This window comes from Lepidochelys kempii, chromosome 14 (assembly GCF_965140285.1).
Source record: "Lepidochelys kempii isolate rLepKem1 chromosome 14, rLepKem1.hap1, whole genome shotgun sequence".
Lineage (NCBI taxonomy): Eukaryota > Metazoa > Chordata > Testudines > Cheloniidae > Lepidochelys > Lepidochelys kempii.
This window is the reverse complement of record NC_136393.1, coordinates 330269-351357: the sequence shown is the minus strand read 5'-3', so window position 1 is coordinate 351357 and position 21089 is coordinate 330269. Positions and strand designations below refer to the sequence as shown.

General features: G+C 43.0%; 1 protein-coding gene across 1 annotated transcript in view; it reads right to left on the bottom strand.

Annotated features, from left to right (window-relative positions):
* FASN (fatty acid synthase) overlaps positions 1–21089 on the bottom strand; it is a 91059-nt gene that overhangs the window by 37061 nt on the left and 32909 nt on the right. The window contains exons 15-31 of the mRNA XM_073311577.2: positions 12782–12897; positions 12184–12359; positions 11667–11858; positions 11267–11347; positions 10981–11166; positions 10450–10629; positions 9994–10197; positions 8083–8393; positions 7557–7943; positions 4534–4698; positions 4194–4312; positions 3917–4071; positions 3248–3451; positions 2070–2220; positions 1021–1199; positions 326–445; positions 53–175 (exon numbers count right to left, since the gene is read on the bottom strand). Coding sequence (XP_073167678.1) covers positions 53–175; positions 326–445; positions 1021–1199; positions 2070–2220; positions 3248–3451; positions 3917–4071; positions 4194–4312; positions 4534–4698; positions 7557–7943; positions 8083–8393; positions 9994–10197; positions 10450–10629; positions 10981–11166; positions 11267–11347; positions 11667–11858; positions 12184–12359; positions 12782–12897 — 3049 coding nt within the window. The remainder of the gene's footprint in view (positions 1–52; positions 176–325; positions 446–1020; positions 1200–2069; positions 2221–3247; positions 3452–3916; positions 4072–4193; positions 4313–4533; positions 4699–7556; positions 7944–8082; positions 8394–9993; positions 10198–10449; positions 10630–10980; positions 11167–11266; positions 11348–11666; positions 11859–12183; positions 12360–12781; positions 12898–21089) is intronic.

The following is a 21089-nucleotide window of genomic DNA, read 5'->3' as shown; positions in this document are numbered from 1 at the left end:
TATGGATATAGTCCAGCTAAGGCTAGATGTTTCCTGATGCAATATATCTTACCAAGTGGGCTGTTGTTAGACAGATCATATTTGCCTATTTCCAAGAAGCGTCCATGTCTAGCAAGGCAACGTAGACTGGCCTGGAGCTTTTCTTCTGCCAAGGAGTTTAATACCAGGTTGACCCCTACAAGAAAGCAGTAACAGCATTTAGCATGCTCATTCCTGGCAGAGAACCTGACACTCTCAGGGACTTTTCCTTATCTATACAACCAGTTCTAGCCATGATCTTTCTAACTCTGCAACCCTTCTGCCATCCACCATTCCTTGGACTCACCTTTCCCATTGGTGACACGCAGTACATGTTGCTCAAAAGAGGTATTTCTGGAGCTAGCAAAGCTGTTAGCATCCAGCTGAGGGAATCTTGTTTGGAGATACTCGCGTTTCTCAACAGAACCTGACAACAAAGGAGCATTTTATTTTCCTGAGACACAAGCACTCCTTGGCTCATACATCATACATTCCCCTGCCCTCTGCTAAAATCTCTGCTAACAGGACAGCGCTAGGATGCAACTCCGAGGAGCTCTAAGACATCTGTAACAGAGCTCTGGGACTTGACACCAGGAGATCCTTTGAACAAGGGTAGTTTTATAGATACTGTCTTGTTCCTGTTAGCAAGTTAATGATGGCTTTATTACAGCGAGGGACAAACCAAGTCATACACTTTCTTTGGTCACATTTCAGAGAAGCTACTATATCTAAAGATACAGGGCCTTTATTTTCTTCTCAGACCCTTGTAACTGACTTTGTTGGAGTCACTCTTGATTTACAGTAGTTAAATGAAGATAGTGATGCTCCATGCAGAGGTAGGGGTGTTTGTGCATGGCAAGTGTATGCATTTGTTTGTGGCAGGCAGATTTAGTCATGTGGCCAGCAGCTGAATTAGTCTCCTTTTCCAAGCATTCTCAGAAATACAAACTGGTAGGAAACCATGCAGAAGGTGAGTCACAGAAATGGGACTTCATTACTTACCTACAGTAGCAAAGACACGACAGCCCATGCTCAGCGCAATAGCAATGGCTGCCTGGCCCACACCCCCGGAGCCTGAGTGAATGAGTATACTCTCTCCCTTCTTCATACCACCTCGAACAACCAAAGCATAATAAGCAGTGGCATAGACCACAGGCACTGAGGCTGCCTCCTCCAGAGTCCTAAAGAAAGGAAAATAAAGAATTTTCAGTTCTGGAAGAAACAACTCCCTGTATCTGGGACGGAGGGTGGAGACCACACAGACTCCAAATTTGTACAAAAATGCAGCACTGTGCCTCTTTAATGGGAATACATGCATACTCTGCATTGACTCCCAGTTAACCTTCACTGCCAACTGAAGGCCCCACTCTTGTTCCTTGAAAAAGTCCTAAGTAGTTTAGGGCCTGACTACATCTCTCTATTCACACCCACTGATACAGCTAGACTCTTCTGGCACAATGCAGCTAGCAGTGCCCAGGGTGAAGCCATTACAACAAAGACAAAATATTCTTGGTGGAGGGCCATCAACTGTAAGCCAGCCTACCAGAGCAGGTAAAACTGAGCCCAGCTTACTTAACTGTTTTAAGAGCATACTGCAAGTCTCACCATTTTGGCAAAAACTTTCAGCAACAGATAGTCAAAACTAAACCTTCTCCCCAGTGTAGATACACCCAAGCTACTGCAGCAGAGAGAGGCAAAGAGCAGAATCTACTATAGTTCAATAATGATGCTTAGCTACCGTAGTGACAGATACCAAGATACAGGACTCCAGTGTCTGTGGGAAAAGTGATGTATAGAATGCAAACAGCACAGGCCAGTCGAGGAAGTCGATACAAGACACAGTCAGTAAGACAAGAGCTCAGGCCTGTGGCTCAGGACAATAGTTCTGCTACATCAAAGAAGCAGAGTGTATTCCATCTCCAATTACAGTTCCTTACATTAAACTCTTTCCTCACCCCATAATCATCCCCAAATGAAACTTCAGTTTCTTTCAGGCAACTGCAGGGTATAGCCTTATCAACATGTGGGAAAAACAGAACAAAGAGACCTACCAGTTCTCTGGCACCTCCCACAAAAATCTCTGGTCAGAGTCCACCACTGTAGCCAGCCCTTTTGCTGGGAGCAATCCCATCACCCGTTTTCCAGTGGGATCCCGTCCTGAGAATTCCATTCCCAGCATGCACTGCTGCAGAGCCCAGTTACCTGAGAAAGGGATAAAATTATTGCAATGAAATTGCTCCTGTAAAATCCTCTGGGTCAAATATTCACCAAGAATGATCTCCCTGAAGTTGTGATTGGAGTTCCCCTCATGCTGGTCTCTCCCCAGCTCCATGGAAAACCTCTCCAAATCCTGGAATTAGTGTCCTGCTTGCATAGCTCATTAAGCATAGTGGCTTATTTTCTCTTCCCACAAACTCCCCAGAAAGCTGAGAAGCACTGCCAGTCACAGCTCTAGGGAAAGCTGACCACCACAAATCTCAATTTCTATTCTCAATGCTGTCATTTTAGCTTCTAGCTTTCTTTTGAGAAACTGCACTGAAATCTCATCTTGTTTGCAGGATCTTTCCCCTCATCTTTGAGGAAAAAACCTCTGAACTCAAACATTAGGTCCTTTGGGCACGCTGGAAGTCAGTCACTTGATCTATAGACAAGAAGGATTCACACTAAGACTCTGATTTAGGCAAAGAATAGACACATTTAGGGTGGCTAGACTGGGTTGGGGACACTCTCTAGTTAAGTCACCTAACAACCAACTGCCATAGGTGGGGAAACCAAGGCACAGAGCGCGGACGTGATTTGCCCAAGGCCAAAGAGGCAGTCTATCTATCTATAGCACAAGTGGAGGACTGTTAGCTAGGAACTCCCAGATTCTAATCTTAATTCTTAAACTGACACCTTTTGGGGTTTTGGGCAAGTCACTTCACCTCCAACTCAGTTTCTGCTTTTATGAAAAGGGGTAAAACTCACCTCATATGTGAGCCATGAGCATTAAATCAGTTACTGTATAAATGCCAAATGATATTGGCACTGCAGTAGTGCTCAGGAGTTCTTGGCACCCATTTCTAGGTTTAGACAAATGCCTCTTATTTTCAAATATCAACCTTGCATAAGCAAAGAAAAAAAGGCTGATTTACAGCTAGTGTGATGGTAAAACTGGAACATTCTTGTCACACTTGGAAACTTATTTACATAATTTTAGTTGTGGAAACTGCCCAATCTCCCCATTCACCTGGGATAGCATCCTGAGAAAGCTTCCCTGTAGCCAGCATAACGTCACGGAAATTAAGAGATGCGTAATAGACCCTGCAGAGTTGAATGTTGGGATTGGTGGTGTGGAAATGGCGAAGTGGAGAGGCAATCCAGCGAAGGGATGAGAGGTCCCCACGAGTCAGCACATTCACATAAGCATAGTCTGTCAACTCCAGAGGCTGGGCTGCAGGAGAACAAGGAAAAGCCAGTGACTTCTCTGAGGGGAGAGAGCTTTACACACACTAACATGGCAAAGACAATTCATTTGATGGAAGAGGTTCCTTGTGCAGCAAGAATAGCATGCATACTATGGGACAGACAAGGAATAGGAGCCACACATGGGTGAGGGGAAATTTTCCATTTGTAGTTAGCCAGTTCCTCCCATTCGCCCCACCCAAGACCTTCCTCTCCCTGTAATCTCACCTGAACACTACAAAATAACTCATTCTACGTGGTGACATTGGCACATGGCACTCTCCTGTCATGGAATTGGGATAGTGATTGCCCAAAGGTACCACCAGGACATCAGTGGAGTAAATCCTTGGGCCAATAAAGGTAAAAGAAAAGAAAAGTACCTCCTCAAATTACTCTAAGACCTGTGGGAGGAAATGCTGCCAAATGACCATCAGGCCTTGATCATAAAAGTCACCTTGCTGCAACAGAAAGTGTCTGAAGGAGCCCCACTTTCCATCACGATACACATTCATCACCAAGTCTCCCTGTAGGATTTTCTGCATCTCCCTGGCAGAAGGGCTTGTGAGAGGGATGGCCGAGGAGGAATTCAGGTTGGAAACAAACAGGCATCTAGAGAGAATACAAATATTCAATCCACAATTGTCATTTTACTTGCTTGCCTGTCATGTGTTGAAGAAACTGATGGAAGATAGTCTCCTCTCCAATTGTGACTAAATATTGCATTTTTGTACCTGATCCTGTGGCCCCCTGGTTCCTGGCGTAGACAGTTCACCATGCCCACAATTCCTGAATTCCCACAGCTGGTAGCAGTCAGCCACACAGGCTGCTCAGATGTATCAGCTAAGATCATCTACGAGAGAAATCCCAGCCAGACTGATTAGGCTTCATATAAAAGGAAAGGGTTCTTATTTCCATAAGAGATGGTTGAAAAAAAACTCTCTGGTTTCCCTATACACAGGGAAAGGGCTTTGTGAAGCATAGACACCCTGTTTCCAAGGCTTCTTGTCTACTGTATGAAAGGCCTGGAAATAGGAGAGACGTGTAGCCAACTCCATACACAGGAACGCTCACCTTTAAAGATTCCACCCACTTGTAATGGGTCTCCTCTACAGGTAGGAAAATAGGGATCTTGGCAGAAGCCTGCTGGCGGCACAGGAAGATGGCTGAGCCAAAAAACGATCTCTTCACAGCAACCAGATTCAACAAGGTCTTGCTAAATAAATCCTCCCATTCTGCCTGCCAAGCCAAGAAAGATGAAAATTATTGGCAAATGGTCAGGAAAGATTAGAATTGCAAACTAGACTTCTACTGTGTACAACATCTCCTCAGTGGAGATCATCAGCTGGTCCTATCCTCTTCTTTCTATACATGGGGTAAGCTTTTGCCAGAGATCCTATGAATCAACTTGGTTATTTCCTCCCCAGGTCAGTCTGATAAATACTAACTATGGTAAGACTATTATAGAGTTTTACACAGGACTTCTAATAGTCACAACAAGTCACTACTTCCACCTCAGCAGCTCCCCAAATTGTCAAAGATATTCATTTTTATTTGTTGTCAAGTATCGGGGGTAGCCGTGTTAGTCTGTATCCACAAAAACAACAAGGAGTCCGGTGGCACCTTAAAGACTAAAACAGATTTATTTCAGCATAAACTTTTGTGGGTAAAAGCCTCACTTCTTCAGATGCATGGCGTGAAAATCACAAAGGCAGACATAACTATACTGACACATGAAGAGAAGGGAGTTACCTCACAAGTGGAGAGCCAGTGCTGAGAGGGCCTATCTGATCAGGGTGGATGTAGTCCACTCCCAACAACAGATGAGGTGGTGGTGTCAATTGCAGGAGAAGCAAAGCTGCTTCTGTAATGAGCCAGCCACTCCCAGTCCCTATTCAAGCCCAAATTAATGGTGTTAAATTTGCAAATGAATTTTAATTCTGCTGTTTCTCTTTGAAGTCTGTTTCTGAAGCTTTTTTGTTCAAGTATAGCTACTTTCAAATCTGTTTTTAGAATGTCCAGGAAGATTGAAGTGTTCTCCCACTGGCTTGTGTGTATTAGCATTCCTGATGTCCGATTTGTGTCCATTTATTCTTTTACATAGGGACTGTCCGGTTTGGCCAATGTCCATGGCAGAGGGGCATTGCTGGCACATGATAGCATATATCACATTAGTAGACATGCAGGTGAATGAGTCTCTGATGGTGTGGCTGATGTGGTTGGGTCCTCTGATGGTGTCGCTTACAGACAGCCCCCCAACCTGAAGCAAATACTCACCAGCAACTACACACCACACCACAGAAATACTAACCCAGGAACCAATCCCCGTAGCAAACCTTGTTGTCTACTCTGTCCCCATATCTACTCTAGTGACACCATCAGAGGACCCAACCACAGGGGACTGGGGCCAAGAAATACAGAGTTCTTTTTTCAGCACTTCTGGTTGTTATAAGTAAATTAAATCTTCAACAACAAAAAGTAGAGTGGACACATCAACCTGAGTCCCTCCATCTGGAAGGGAAGCTGGCAGAGAACAGGAGGAGGTGGCTGCAACATTTTCAGTATTGTCTAGAAGCAAGTGACATTGCAGCAAAAGAAGAAAATGAAATGCTCTTCAGCTGTGACAGGTCCAGAGGCACGTACAGTTCTACAGCACATTCTGACGTGAGCATGAAAGGGACTGGAAACAGAAAAAAATAATTCAAAAGTTTCAAGAGTACTTTAAATCATGCAGAGTGTCACTTGGGAAACCCACATTTTCTTTCACAGGTATCAGGTGCCAGGTGTCACTCAGCTATGGCACTTACCTTTTGCCACCCTAGGGTTCTGACAGGATAAAAGACTTAAAGGAAGTTATAAATCAACAGGGAAAAAAGCGACTTACAGACACAAGGACAGTTGAGTACCTTTGATATCATAATACCTCCTTTTAATAACTGCTTAGAGAAAAATTACTGAAGAAGTCTAGTAATTGCAACATGCCAAATTCTGCATTCACTACATCCAATGCTGCACTGTTAATTCCAGTTGGACTGACAGTATACATGAGGGAAGGATCTTACTCGGTGAATTTGTTACTATGAAGACAGACCTCCCATAATTGTAGGAGAGAATTGGGTTATAAACTCAGATTCACACTTTATATTGCTGGTTGACAAAAACATTGCTATGATAAAGTCTAATCTTTAGTAAAGAAGGTTCTGAGCTTGCAACATTCCCTCATCCTTTGGGTAAAACGCAAAACAAAAGCTCATGCTCGTTAATCATCTCAGAGGACTTTTTGCAAGAGAGTTGGGCTGTAAGAATCAGTGTCTCAGCTACATTCCAACTCCAGGGATTATATTTACCTCCCTTATTTCCATTTGCCGTTTCAATGGGTTATAGTATTCTTTTTCACTTCCTGTCCTAAAAAGAAGTGTTGTGGAGGACTACTGAGTCGCTGCTATGTTCCATTCAAGTATCAGGACTGGATGAAGGATCTTCCTGTATTTATGAAGCATTCTGGGACCCCCACAGGGAGAGCGACACACCATGTAAACAGCTACTGTAATTCGTTAAGGCCTGGCTGTGCTATAAGGATACTCTTCTTGTCCATGGCTCTCTTTGGAGCCCATCAGACACCACCCGAGGTTAGCCAGTGGAGTCCCTGCAAAGCATTGAGACACATTCTCGCTTTCCCAGAAGCGGAACCCATTGCCTTCAGCATTTCAAGAGCAGGAAGAAAATAGAACAAATGCATCTTTAACTCAGAGCCCCCATGATAATACAGCAAACAGACTAGAGCAACTAGTTTTCAGATGGAGTATGTTTTTATATGGAGATCCATATGAACTAAAACTGGTCACCTGAAATACATTATGAAAGAAATTTTGACCTAAACTCACCTGAATTGACTTCCCTACTTGTGCAGCACAGATGGATTCAGAACTTATCTCTGCTGACTAGGAATATTTCTATACATTCCTGAGAAGGGACAAGATAGGATGGAGCAGCCATTCAATGAAATGAACTGCCTGAGATTCTGTATGCAACAAAGTGGACTCTAGGGCTAACTGTAGAGCAAACATCAGAAGAGTTTGGAAAGGCCAACTGTTTACCTGAGCCAAGAGGCCTCTCTGCTGAAGATCTGGAGATGTAAGGAAACTGATGATTTCTCCAAGCGTTTCTCCTTTGAGAAGGGTGTGCAGTAAAACAAACCCTCCTTCTTTCACTGTGGCTGTTAAGTTGGAGAGAATCTCTGCTGGGTTCTCAAAAATGCTCACTGAGCAGTTGCACACCAGCAGGTCAGCACTGGTCAGGTGTCCAGGAGGAGGGCTGATAGGATCCCACTGGGCAATGGAAACACCAGTTTCCTGCAGCTGGCTTTCGTCGACCGGAAGGGTTTCTGGGGCTCGGTCAGTGGCAGTGTAGTCCAGTTGTAGCATGGGCTGAGTATTTAGGAGACCAGTAACACGAGAGAACAGACGTCCATCTCCTGCCAGAGCCTGCAAGGAAAGAAAGAGGGAATAAGATGAAAATCCTGGATATTGTTAGCACATTATGACGAGAGAAGAAAAATTGTTGAGATTTCAAAGCCTCTTAGAGATTCAGTCTATAGTTTCTCATCCTGGGGTCCCAACTAACCTCCACTATCTTCATCCTGTGACTGGTAATGTTCTCCAGTGCTATATCCACACAAGCCTTCAGCTCAGGAGAATCTAGCAAGGCACTGAGTAGGGGATCATCCTGGAGATGCACCTTCTCCCGAGTAACAATCTGTTCTAGCTCTGAATACAGGTTTCCATTCAGTTCCAGACGACAGATTTCAGAAAGGATGTGGAGGAGGCCCTTCTGCATGGACACAGTCTCTCCAAAGGCCCCCACTCTCTCTAGCCCTGGGATGGCCAGTTTGACTCCATGGAATGCTACTTTCTCCTGTAATTTGCAAATCAGACCTAGAGCACAGGAGGAGGAGAAAAATCAGTTCCTTACACAGGTCTTCCTCTTCTTCCAGTCCTGTAGAGGCTTCCTGTTCCAAATAAGCATGGCAAGCAGAACTGCTGGAGGACAGCATCACTCATTACTTCCCACAAATGTTAGCCATGGGTCTTGGTTACTGTGTGGTCCAAGTATGTAATCCATACAACCCAGTTACATAAACCATTTCGAAATAGGAGCTCATTTTTATTGCTGATATGTATTGTGGTAGCAGCCAATCAAGATAGGGCTCATTGAGGTAGGCTCTGTACAAACACATAGTAAAACAGTCCAAGAGACAAAAAACCCCCACAGATGTGACCCCTTAGTGACAGGGGTTAAGACAAAGAAGTAGAGCTCATGACAAATATGTGGCATGTTTGTGCCACGTGTTTATTTTATATATGATTTACTTAAATTCCTGTGTTTTGGGAGATTCTTTTGGAGTGTGGGGGAGGTACTCAAGATTGCAAAGAGAAAGAGACTAAGTTAGAGTAAAAGGAAGGGGAAAAAAGGAAAAAGGGGAGAGATGAGAAGGATGCAAATCAGGGAAGTCCTGGCAAGAACTTCTACGAGCTCCCAGAGACCCTTGTTAAAAATCCCACCAACAATTTGAATATCAGATCAGTTTCCTTGCCCAGAAGACAAAAGATCACGGTCTCTGGACGCTGCTAGATCAGCCATGCCAGAAACACCTTCCCTGGGGCTCAGAAATATTCCTGAAGAACAAGGTTTTTGCCTTTTGTAGAAATATTCCAGGAGAAGGGGTAGGGCTGTCCTCCCTGGGTCTCCATCCCACCCCTTAATAGTCTGCTATGCTATGAGTATCCTCAGTAGATTTCTCCAGGAACAAAAGTATAAAAACAGTTCCAACACATGTGCTCAATACCTCCTGGAGCTGTACCCTCCTTGGTTATGGTCAGAAGAGTATGTTTGTGCTTTAGGTGGGAACGTATGAATAAACGCACCTAACCCTCTTTGCAGGCACAAGAAGCAAATCTGCATTAAGATGGGTTGTAATAAGTCACCTGCCAATATTTGAAAAGTGATTGGGCTAGACTCCTCCCAGAGGTGTTGAGGGTTAATATACACCCTTGTGCACCTTCAAGGACAACTGCAGCAACTGCCATGCAACCTTGTGGAAGGGGAGGTATACCCCCACCTCCACCCAACTCTGGGAATCTTATAAAATTCCAGCTGGGACTTCTTTGAAGCCCTGCCGGTTGAGGATGTCTTGGAGAAATGCTGAATCAGCCCATCTCCTTGGTGCCCAAAGGGCTGGGTTGGTCAGTCGGTTGGTCTCCCAGCAGTCGTTCCACTGTGACTCTGCTTTGGGAAGACTTTCTGCTGCAATGGGCCACAGCTGGCTTTTGTCAGTGGAATGAATCACAGCCACAGTGTGCATGTCAAGGCTAGAGCAATCTGGACCTGTCCCTGCTTCTACTGAGGAAGACAAGTCCATGCTTGTTCTCCAGGCAAAGATTCCAAGAGGCTGTGCAGGCACATACTCTAACCTCACAGGGAGCCCTTGATACCTGCTCACCATCATGTTATAAAGTGCTACTGAAATCCCTTTACCTTTGCAATGTTCCAAATGGGCACGAAGATGGGCCTCTGAAGACAAACAATCACTCTCAATATAGGGCACAAAGCAAAATTTTTCCAGAGTTGGAGGTCTCTGTTCCTGCTGTCGCCGAGGTGCCGCAGTAGCATGGAGCCCAGAGATCCGAACACCTCCTGCCATGATGTTATTGAGGCAACAGTCAACAACAACATCAAAAGCTGCAAGGCAAGAAGAGAACATACAGATAAAATGTTGAAAGTGTCATATGAAGAGGCATTGCCGTGTTTAATATGGTCAGAGAGAGTAGGTCCTTTGTCAAAGTGCACAGTAGAAGGAATAGCAGAGTGGCTTGGAAACCCATAAGTCTTACAAGTCTCTCTTACTATTTTGGGCAGATGAAGCTGCTTCAGGTCATTTGGAGAGCCATAAAGAAGCTGGGAAAATTCCAGTTGTGGAAGAGGATTCATTACCTTCAGTATCATCCTTGTATTTGTGCACTCGCTCTTGGTGTAGTGACGGATCAATGCACACAGAGCGTATTCTAGTTGGTAAGCGGAGGCTGTGACCGGTCTCACCCAAGATGATCATCTGTAGCAAGGTGTCAAGGAAAGTTACCCAGTTCCCATTCCACAGGACTTTTCCTGTGTTCCCTGGGGAAGAGAAGAATAAGCCCCATCAGTACTCTTTCACCCAGCAGAGATAGGAGAATATCTGCTTCAAAGCCAGATAAAATGAGAAAAAGAAGATCTCTGTTCATCAACTGCACAGGCTCTGCTCCACACAACTATACCTGGGAATGCCACTGCATGCCTGCCCTGCCCAGGAGAGACCAGCCTCCTCACTGCTCCATCAATACAGTTAAAATATTCTTATCCTGGCATGCATATAGGCATGCCCACTCCATGACACTTTAAATACAGTCACTTTAACAAACGGATAACATTCATTCACACCATTAGTCATACAACTTCCTTGATTATCTTTCTATAGGAAAGACACACCTTCATTGTTCGATTCTAAAAGTCCCTGGAACGTTGGCCCATAATCATAACCACGCAGACGAAGCGCTTTGTAAATATCTGCCTTGGACAGACTGAATTTGGGTCTCATGTTTGGCTGGGTCTCCAAGTCAACTTGCTGGTTACGGAAATTATTTAGAGCAGTTTCTTCCAAAAGGCAAATTTTCCCTGACAGACACAGTATAGAGAACAAGAGCAGTCAGTGTTCAGACATATACAGCATGGGACTCTTCACAGTAGGCCAGGACAGCCAGAATTATCCACTTACCACTTACAGCCAGGTTTCCATTCCAGGACACTTCAAAACAGTGGGAAGCAGGCAGGAGTCTCACCTCCAGCTGTGTTGAACCTGCAAACAAACCCAGAGATTGCTGAAACGTGTGTTAGGGAGACCCTTCCCTCCCATGTTCTTCCTCATGCACTCCCTCCACTAATTGTCCCAAATTCCCTGGAATCTCCTGCTTTTCACGCTACCTTCTGCCCTACTATGCACAACATGGAACAGAAGACAACATGATATCCCACTTCAGGATGTATAACAGGGTAAGGTGAAGTGTAATGTATTTGTTTCCTTCTCCCTCCCCACTGCCATGCACTCTTCCCTTCTGCCCATCTTTCCCTATCTTTACTATTCAGGCTTGAGACCCCAGATGCAACCTCTCCCTTACCTTTCTTGGAAAGGATTGTTGCCTGATGGATTGTAACCTCTTCAAAAATAACAGGCATTTGTTCCATGGTAATCCCCAGAGACCGTGCCAGAGTTCGCCAGGCTAGCACCAGGTACCCAGTTGCTGGATACAGGACTCTGCCATCAATGCAGTGACCAACCAAGTAATAATCGGAGGATTCAGAATCCATATCTGCCAGTTAAACAAGAAAGAACAAAAATTCCTTTAGAACTCCCAGGAAATGAAGACTTCAGAGCAAGGTAAGAATTTCCAGGAATTTCCTCCCAACCCTCCTGGCCACATAGAGGTGTCAAAGCTGCTATTGTTCTGAACCAGGCCAACCCCCCAAAGTGATCTTTGTTCAGATCACTTCATTTCTAACCTCAAGAGCAGTTCCAGCCACAAAGTTAGCACACCCTCTTCATATGAGGCTTTGGAGATGCCGCTTAGAGGACTTTGCATTCCCATTTTGGGAACAAGAGAAACTGACGTAGAAGTGAGGAAGACTGGTACGCACCAATATTATAGACTGATGCTGATGAAGATCCCCCAGAGCCTGTGGGAAAGTCTTCAGCTTTTGGGACATCCCAAGTCTGGCTGTGGTCCCACAAGATGTAAGGAGATATTAATGGGGTTCCCACTGGGGCAGGATATTCAACAGTTGGGAACACATTATTTGAGAGAACATTTATTCTGGAAAGACAAAGGTCAAGAAAATTTAGTGATTTTAATACTGACAGTGGTCAGAAGTTATAAGTCTGTGGGATTCCTAGAGAAAGGCCAACAGCAAACCTAGCACCAGAGTACACCAGCAACAGTCAGATTTGCAATTATAGCACCAGCAGTCCACGAGAGGCAATGCTTGTATCCAGGAAGTAGTCTAACCTCCAGTTCCAGGAGTCCTCAGAATTTATCTACCCCAACAGTATCATTTTCTTTGCAATATAGTCTTAGGTCCGACTGTGGGACATCTCTTAATAGCAACAACATGACTATAGCAGAGACATGTTCCCTAAGTCCTTTTACAGGGTAACTAAGGGGCTGGCTCAATCCCTCTCAAAAGGTACATACCAAAGGATGGGACGCAAAACTCTCTGCTCTCAACAGCTCCTTACCCAGTTAGGTAGATCTTTCCAACATGTGTCAGGAAGAACTCCAGATTGTTTTTGTGCTCTCTCTTCATCAAAGGTAGTATGGTGCAGGTTGGTTTCAAACTTCTCCTCAGAATAGCCTGATCAAGCAGAGATCAAAGATCATGGTCAGAGGAATTCATTCATTTCCTGGTCTGAGAGGTCCCCCTGCCCTGCTCCATGGGGTGGGTGGGTCTCATTACATCTTTTGTCTGAAGATCGTGTACATTTGTTTGGCCACGGGAAAGGGAGAGAAGAAAAGGAGGAAGACACATTCCCTTGAGCAGGGTCAAAAGCATAATAAGGAGAAAATCTATTTAATATCCCTAAAAAACAACCAATCCCCACACTCCAGCATACTAAAACCCCACAAAGGATAGGTGTGCACTGCCCGCGGGATAGTGATCGATATATCAGGGTCGATTTATCGTGTCTAGTCTAGACGCGATAAATCGATCCCTGAGTGCTCTCCCGTCGACTCCAGAACTCCAGCGCCACGAGAGGCGCAAGTGGAGTCGACGGGGGAGCGGTGGCAGTCAACTCACCACTGTGAAGACGCTTGCGGTAAGTCAATCTAGGTACATCAACTTCATCAATGCTATTCTCATAGCTGAAGTTACATACCTTACATCGACCTCCCCCCCCCCCCCCCCCCGAGTGTAGACCAGGGCAAAGAAAGCCAAGAAATGCAAAAGAGAAGGTGGTAACAAACAAACCAAACAACCACATTTGCTTGGTCATGTTGTACAACTCAGGCATGCTGCGGGTGCGGTAGCACCCCTGGCTTGAAGTAGTAACAACAACGAAATACATGGTTTCTGCTTTCAGCACCCCCACTATAAAAACTGTTCTACTGCCCATGGCACAACCTGCATATTTTAATGAGATATATTTTACAGAAAACAGTAATGTAAAGCTACACACTATCCAAGGAGAAAGGGTAGTAAATCCAAACAATGCAACTGAGTTAGTGTTGCTGGTACTATATATGGTAGCTTTTGTATTGTTTCACTGGGTTCAACTGTAGAAACTTAATGTTCCATTAACATTGTTGAATTAAGCCTCTTTCCCAGTGGCTGTATCTTTAAAAACCTCTTACCAAGCCTTCTAAACATCTGCATTACTTACATCTAATGGAATTAAAATCAATACATTATTGTACACCATGTTAAAAATGCTACTATCCTTGTTTTTCCTTTCCCTTGTCTGCTTGACAATTACCACCTACCTCTTAGTCATATTATACCTTTAATTACAAAGAGTTATAATCTACTGAACCAATCACAGTGTATTTGTTCAGAAATTACCATCCACCAGCATGAAATAGAAACAATTGGTAAAATATTTTCTAAATTAAGAGGAGAAAGAGCTTGTCTTGTGGAATTTACAAGCACCACTGACTTTGCCAGAACAGCTTGCAAGTTCCTTGAGGCAAACACTGCCCCTTTAAACTAGCTGTGCATGCATTAATAGTGCAGCTGATTCCTCAGATGGTCACATATCTTTGTCACTCTCCCACACAAAGGCAATAAATCTCTATGAGGACTAGTCCAGGCCAAGTGTTAAGCCCCAGCAGTGTTCGCTGTAGGCATAGGTAAAAGGTAGTTAGGATTTCAAATAAAAAATGGGGGGACATACTACACAGAGCTGTAGAGATTTTACACAAATTTTCAAAGTTTTCTCTGCTTTCAGGGTGGATACAAATCAATGATTTTTAAAAAGAATAAAAAAATAGGCTTTTTTCCCTCAAAAGCATTATATCAAAAAAATCTGATCTAAAGATACATTATAGCTCAAAGATATCTCATCATGGAATAGGGATTATAAATGCTAATTCTATAGTATGAGACAATATATTAACGTAATCTTTAAGAAAAGTTTTGTAAATAGTTTCAATAGTTCATGGATTAGGGACCCAATCTTATGAGGTTCCAGGGGCTTCTGTATAGATTATTTAGGTTAATCTTGCTATCTACCCAATGACTCAGTGCTCAGTCTAGAAGATACAATCAGAGATGCTTAGTTTTGCATTTCTCAAACTGTGGATTTGTGTCTCCGGAGAGAACATGCTTGTTAATACCAAAAATGTTTTAAAATAAATAAAATAAATAGAGGTGAGAAATAATAGACCTCAACCCTATCGTCTCTCTGCAAATGTGTGTACACAGAGTCAATCCCTTACCTCTCTCTCAAAGAGCAAAGTTTCAAAAAGTTCAATGAATAGAAGATTGTTGGGGGTGGAATAGATCTGGATAAGGAGAAGAAGTCTGGAGATAAATGTGAGAAGAGAGGGACAGGCAGTAGGAACAAAAGTGAAACTGTTTAAGCAGCATGTTCCAGATGTCTTGAGGTCTTTCTGAGTGTAGCCTTCATTATTTGAGATCTACCATACCATTCTCTCACTAGAAGGGAAAACCTATAATGGCAACAGGCCGTAAGAGCGACCCAGTTTGGGAATATTATAATGAAGTCCCTCTACCTGTGGGTAAGACAGGTATGCGTGCAAAATGTGAACAGTGCAACAAAGAAATGTAAGGCTTGGTTGCCCGAATGAAAACATCATGAGAAGTGTTCCTTCTCAGGAGGAAGCTGCGTTGAAGATGAAAGGAACATGTCTGAACATGCAGGATCTTCAGGTTTGTAAACTTTTATTTCATACTTTCTTAGGGACTGCCTGTCTTCTTTCTGGACTATTTTTGAATTCTCATGTTTGAGCAAAAAAAAAAAAAAAAAAATAGCTGTTACTCTATGGTACTATCATTTTAGATGCAGTTGTGATAAAAAATAAACAGCTGAAATAGGCAGATCTTCCTTTTACAATTTCACCTTTAAAGTAGCACTGAGTGTCAGTGAATGCAATGGAGTAATACTAAATGAGACATATGGTAGTAAATTAAATAACTGGATTCTCCTAAACAAAATAAGTCAATGCATCCTCAACATACAGGATTCTGAAGACTATCCACCTTCAAGATCACCATCATTTTCTATAGTTTCAGAGTTAGTTGCCAATGATCGCGTTTCAGTCACATCATGTATGTCATATAGCCACAGTATATCACCTGTAGCAAAAATCTCCATCATCCAGAAACAACCATAGATAAGTTTGTGGTAAGAACCAGCAGATTACAAAAAGAGGTAAATTGCTTGGTTTGTTTATGCAACAAAAAAACCTCTCCTTTCCATATGATTAAGAGCCCAGACTTCATTAAGACCAGGATACAGTCCACCCACAGAGCAGATGACACAGGCAAATTGCTGGATAAAGTGTATGAAAGAGAAATTGAGCAGTGTGCAAAAGGTCTAGAGTGTAAAATTGTTAACCTCAGTCTTGATGGGTGGAGCAATGTCCACAATGATCCTGTTGTATGTGCTTGTGTGACAAAAGAAGAAGGGAATGTCTTCCTTACAGAAACAATTGATACATCAGGAAATGCACACACAGCAGAATACTTACAAGAAGTAGCAGTAAAAGCTATAACAAACAGTGAAAATAAATTCAAATGTCTAGTACGCAGCTTGGTCACAGACAATGCTGCAAATGTATCCAAGATGAGAAGAAATAATTTAGAAGAGAGTCCCAAGCTAACAACATACAGTCGCAGTGGTCATTTGATGCAACTCCTAGCCAAAGACTTCAGTGTTCCAGAAATAAAGGCTAATGATGTTGAAATTGCAAAATACTTCGGTGGTAACCACTTTGCAACAGCTGCTCTAAAAAAAGTGGGAGGAACCAAGCTAACTCGCCCACAGGATGTGCAATGGAACTCAGTAGTGCACTGTTTTGAGCACTATATCAAGAACTGGCCTAATCTGATGACAGTTTGTGAACAAAACTGTGAAAAAAATGGATGGCACTGTCACAGCCAAAGTTCTCAACATTGGGCTTAAGAGAAATGTTGAACACCTGCTGAGTGCCCTGGAGCCTATTTCTGTAGCCTTGAACACAATGCAGGGAAATCGCTGTTTTATTGCTGACGCTTTTGAAATTTGGAAGGAACTAAGTGAGATCTTCAAAAGAGAAATATACAATGACAGAGTTAAATTACAAGCATTAAAAAAACAAATGGGACAAGCACCATCTCCAGCTCATTGTCTTGCAAATATTCACCTGTCAAACTTCACCTGCTGAAGAAGAGGAGTTCGCTACGACATGGACATCCAGCAATCATCCCTCCATAATAAACTTCAGAGCTAAAGGTGAACCATTCAAGAAATGTAAGTTTGCTGATGATGTTTTAAAGAAAGTCACACCAGTGAACTGGTGGAAGTCACTTAAGCACTTGGATTCAGAGACTGCTGAAGTGATAATCTCACTTTTAACAGCAGTAGCTTCTTCTGCAGGTGCAGAACGAATAGTTTCTTCCTTTGGACTAATTCATTCCAAATTGAGAAATAGTTTGGGACCTGAAAAAGCAGGAAAGCTTGTTTTTCTTTTCCAGATTATGAACAAACAGGAAAATGAAGGTGAAGACGACAGAGTTAGCTGCAGAAGCCAATGTTTTAAGTTTATCATGTTGACCTGGCTGACATAGTTGATTTAATTTTTTTTGTATTTAAAATATTTCATTTAACTCTTTTCGTTAAAAACAATTTTAACAAAAACAAACCTGATTTTAAAAAACGTGAATGTTTAACTAAATTCAAAATTCATATGCTTGTTTTGTTATATTATGTTTGCTGTTGAAGAAAAAAATCCAGACTACATAATGTTGTTGTTTTAGTTAAAGAAAAAAATGTAAATGTTTGTCTGGTGATCTAATACAGCATGGCAAGAAAATCCTCCAAATATTAGTGATTAACCTGTTGAACTGGAGATAGTTCACCTCCCAATGACTTCATAAATATCTGCTTCAATTACCTTTGGTAAATGAAATAACCAATCATTCATTTTCTGTTATAGCTGTAAAACTAACCTGAAAAGTTTTCAAAATAAATCACTTAAAAAATGTATAGTACCTTCTAAAAATGAAACGTACATCTCCAAGTTGTGAAGAATATGTATTAAAGGTTAAATCAAACTGATTTAAAATCAAGATTTAAATCAAATCCACCCTGTCTGCTTTTGAGCAGAGAAGAAAGTTAAAGTCAAACCTCTGACATTTTCAGAAGTTTTCTTTTACAAGGATGTGTAAACAAGGCTTATTGTAGAATTTCTTGCAGTCTTTCCAAAGCAAAGAAGGGTGTGATTTATCTCCCCCGTCACCTTTTCTCTGCTTGTACTGTCCTCACATAACCAGGTTGTAGTAGCTATGTAACAATTTTTGGGCAGTAGCTGGAAGCAATATTGCCAACACTCAATATTTATCAAATAAAAACAAAAAAAACCCCAATCGTTAGTTAGGTCCCCCCCCTTAGTGTGCACTTGAACCATGATTTCAAGCTATTCTTTGGAACCATGAAGGTTAGAAATATATTTTTTAAATGAAAGTTGAGATTCTCATGTAATTGCATTAATCTGGAAGTTGGAGTTTTGACAAAAACCACCAAATATCACAAGACTTGCAATAAAGTCATACAAGTTGCCAACACTGTGGAAGCTGTGGATGTACACATGTTCTTCATGTCCAGCATTCCCAGACAGAAGGCATAAGCCCTCACCCATAAGGGTCCCTCCTCAGCTCTTCATCATAGATCAATTTCAAACACCCTTGCAAGGGTTGCCCTGCAAAGCAGTGACAGAGATAGATGCAAGCCTCCATTAGGTTGAATTTTCAGATATACCTATGCACTGGGCCATTTAGCCTGGAGCTGGCTAAGTGGATGGCCTACAGGAGATCATAGGACCTGTACCCTAACAGGTAAACTAGAGCTTTGTGGAACATAGACTGCCTCTCCATGAAGCTCAGGACCAAGTTAGATTTCTCTTTGCTTACACTGAGATTTGTCGAGTGTGTAGTTTCCTGCCAGGAATGAAGTACACCAGTGTGAACTAGCAGACAGAGCACTGGACTGGAAATCAGGAAGCCTGGGTTCCATTCTTGACTCTGCCAGTGACATGCTGTGTGATCTGTGGCAAGTCACTTTATCTCTCCCAGCTGACCTCCTTTGTGAAACACCTGGAGATCCATGGATTAAGGCGGCATGTAAGAAGTAGTTTGTATCACGCCTCCTCTGCCGTCATACACTCTTATGAGGTAGTCATCCAGTTATGGATAGACATGCGTGCTTCTGCTGTCATAGATGAGCTTTAACCTACCATGCTGCACTCACAGTGACTACACTGCTGCTCCATTGAGAGGCAGGACCTTTCTACCAGTAGCAGTAATTCCTCACCAGGAACCTGAGGCACTTTGTGCTTTTGCTTTATTGACATGTGAGATGTGGGCATTTCAAAAGATCAAAGGCTATGAACCAGGCCTGAGGGTTGCGAATAGGGAATCTTCTCCCTAGAGAAGTTTCAGAGTAGCAGCCGTGTTAGTCTGTATTCGCAAAAAGAAAAGGAGGACTTGTGGCACCTTAGAGACTAACAAATTTATTTGAGCATAAATGCATCCGATGAAGTGAGCTGTAGCTCACAAAAGCTTATGCTCAAATAAATTTGTTAGTCTCTAAGGTGCCACAAGTACCCCTTTACTCCCTAGAGAAGCTGGCCAGAATTTCATTTCCCTTAGGAATCTCCTATATGTGGAGGCCCAAAAAGATAAAACCCTCTTTCTTTTACGACTAACTACCTTTTCTCCTGGTAAGGCTCTAGCACCACTTCTATGGCTCCCAGTTCAAGAGGGCCAAAAAAAAAAAAAAAAAAACAACACTGCTCTCAACAACATCTTAGGAGAGGAATTCCAAAAAAGGGAGCTTTTGAGCATAGCTAAAGGTACATCTGGCCACAATTTCCTTATAGGTTGCAGCTCTCAAATTAAGGCTACTGAGAAATACACCTTTCTTCCCAGCATAACCAGTGTGACAACTCTCTGTCCTTGCCTCTGTGGGTCCCATGTTTCCTGGAGGATTTTGCTAGCCTCAGAGGCTCACTGTGACCCTCCATGTAACCCTTCTCTCTCTAGAGACAAGGGTCACAGTCTACTGAGCCATTTTCATCATAAGTCAGTGAGGGAGGTGAGGAGAAGTTATCCTTCCTTGCACAGTCTCTGCTCTCAATGATCAATCAGGGGGCAAAGGTGGGGGAGGAGGGAGAGCCCAGGTCCACCCTCTACTCTGGGCTCCAGCCCAGGGACCCTATTGGTATCAGCTATGGTAGCTGACCTTTTAGAAACATGACATGTACAATTCCCTGGGCTACTTCCCCCACAGCAGTCCTCACTTCCTCAAGGTCCACTTCACCCTTACCTCAGGGCCTCCTTCCTTGTGCCTGATATGGTGTGTACTGCTCAGTCTCTCCAACAGCGGAACTTCCCCCCACAGCTCCTGACATGCACACCCATCTGACTGGCTGGGAGGCTTTTAACTAGTTTCAGCCAGCCCCTGATTGGCTTCAGGTGTCCCAATCAACCTAGCATTCTCCCTGCCTTCTGGAAAGTTCTTAATTGGCCCCAGGTGTCTTAATTGACCTGGAACAGCTGCCATTTCACTTATCCTGGCACCAGGGATTTATTTAGCCTGGAGCTAATATATCTATCTCCCACTACTTTTCTATAGCCATCTGGCCTTGCCCCGTCACACCAGTCATTGGATCCTTAACTCTCCAAGGGTCAAAGACACCTTCCTATCTTTAGACTTTCCAGGTGCAGTAAAAGCCACAAGAAGAAATGGTTACTTATTGTAACTGTGGTTCTTTGAGATGTGATGTATGCCATTTAGGTTACTCACAAGCAGTATCCACCCCAAGAGGCAGAGCTCAAAGTCTCTGGATTGCAGAACCACCCTACCAAAACTAGCATCAGCCCTGGAAGATAGTGGATCACAAGCTAAATATGAGTCAGCAGTGCAACGCTGTTGCAAAAAAAGCAAACATCCTTCTGGGATGTATTAGCAGGACTATTGTAAGCAAGACACGAGAAGTAATTGTTCCATTCTATTCCGTGCTGATTAGGCCTCAACTGCAGTATTGTATCCAGTTCTGTGTGCCACATTTCAGGAAAGATGTGGACAAACTGGAGAAAGTCCAGAGAAGAGCAACAAAAATTATTAAAGATCTACGAAACATAACCTATGAGGGAAGATTGAAAAAACTGGGTTTGTTTAGTCTGGAGAAGAGGAGACTGAGAGGGGAAATGGTAACAGTTTTCAAGTACAAAAAAGGTTGTTACAAGAAGGAGGGAGAAAAATTGCTCTTCTTAACCTCTGAGGATAGGACAAGAAACAATGTGCTTAAATTGCAGCAAGGGAGGTT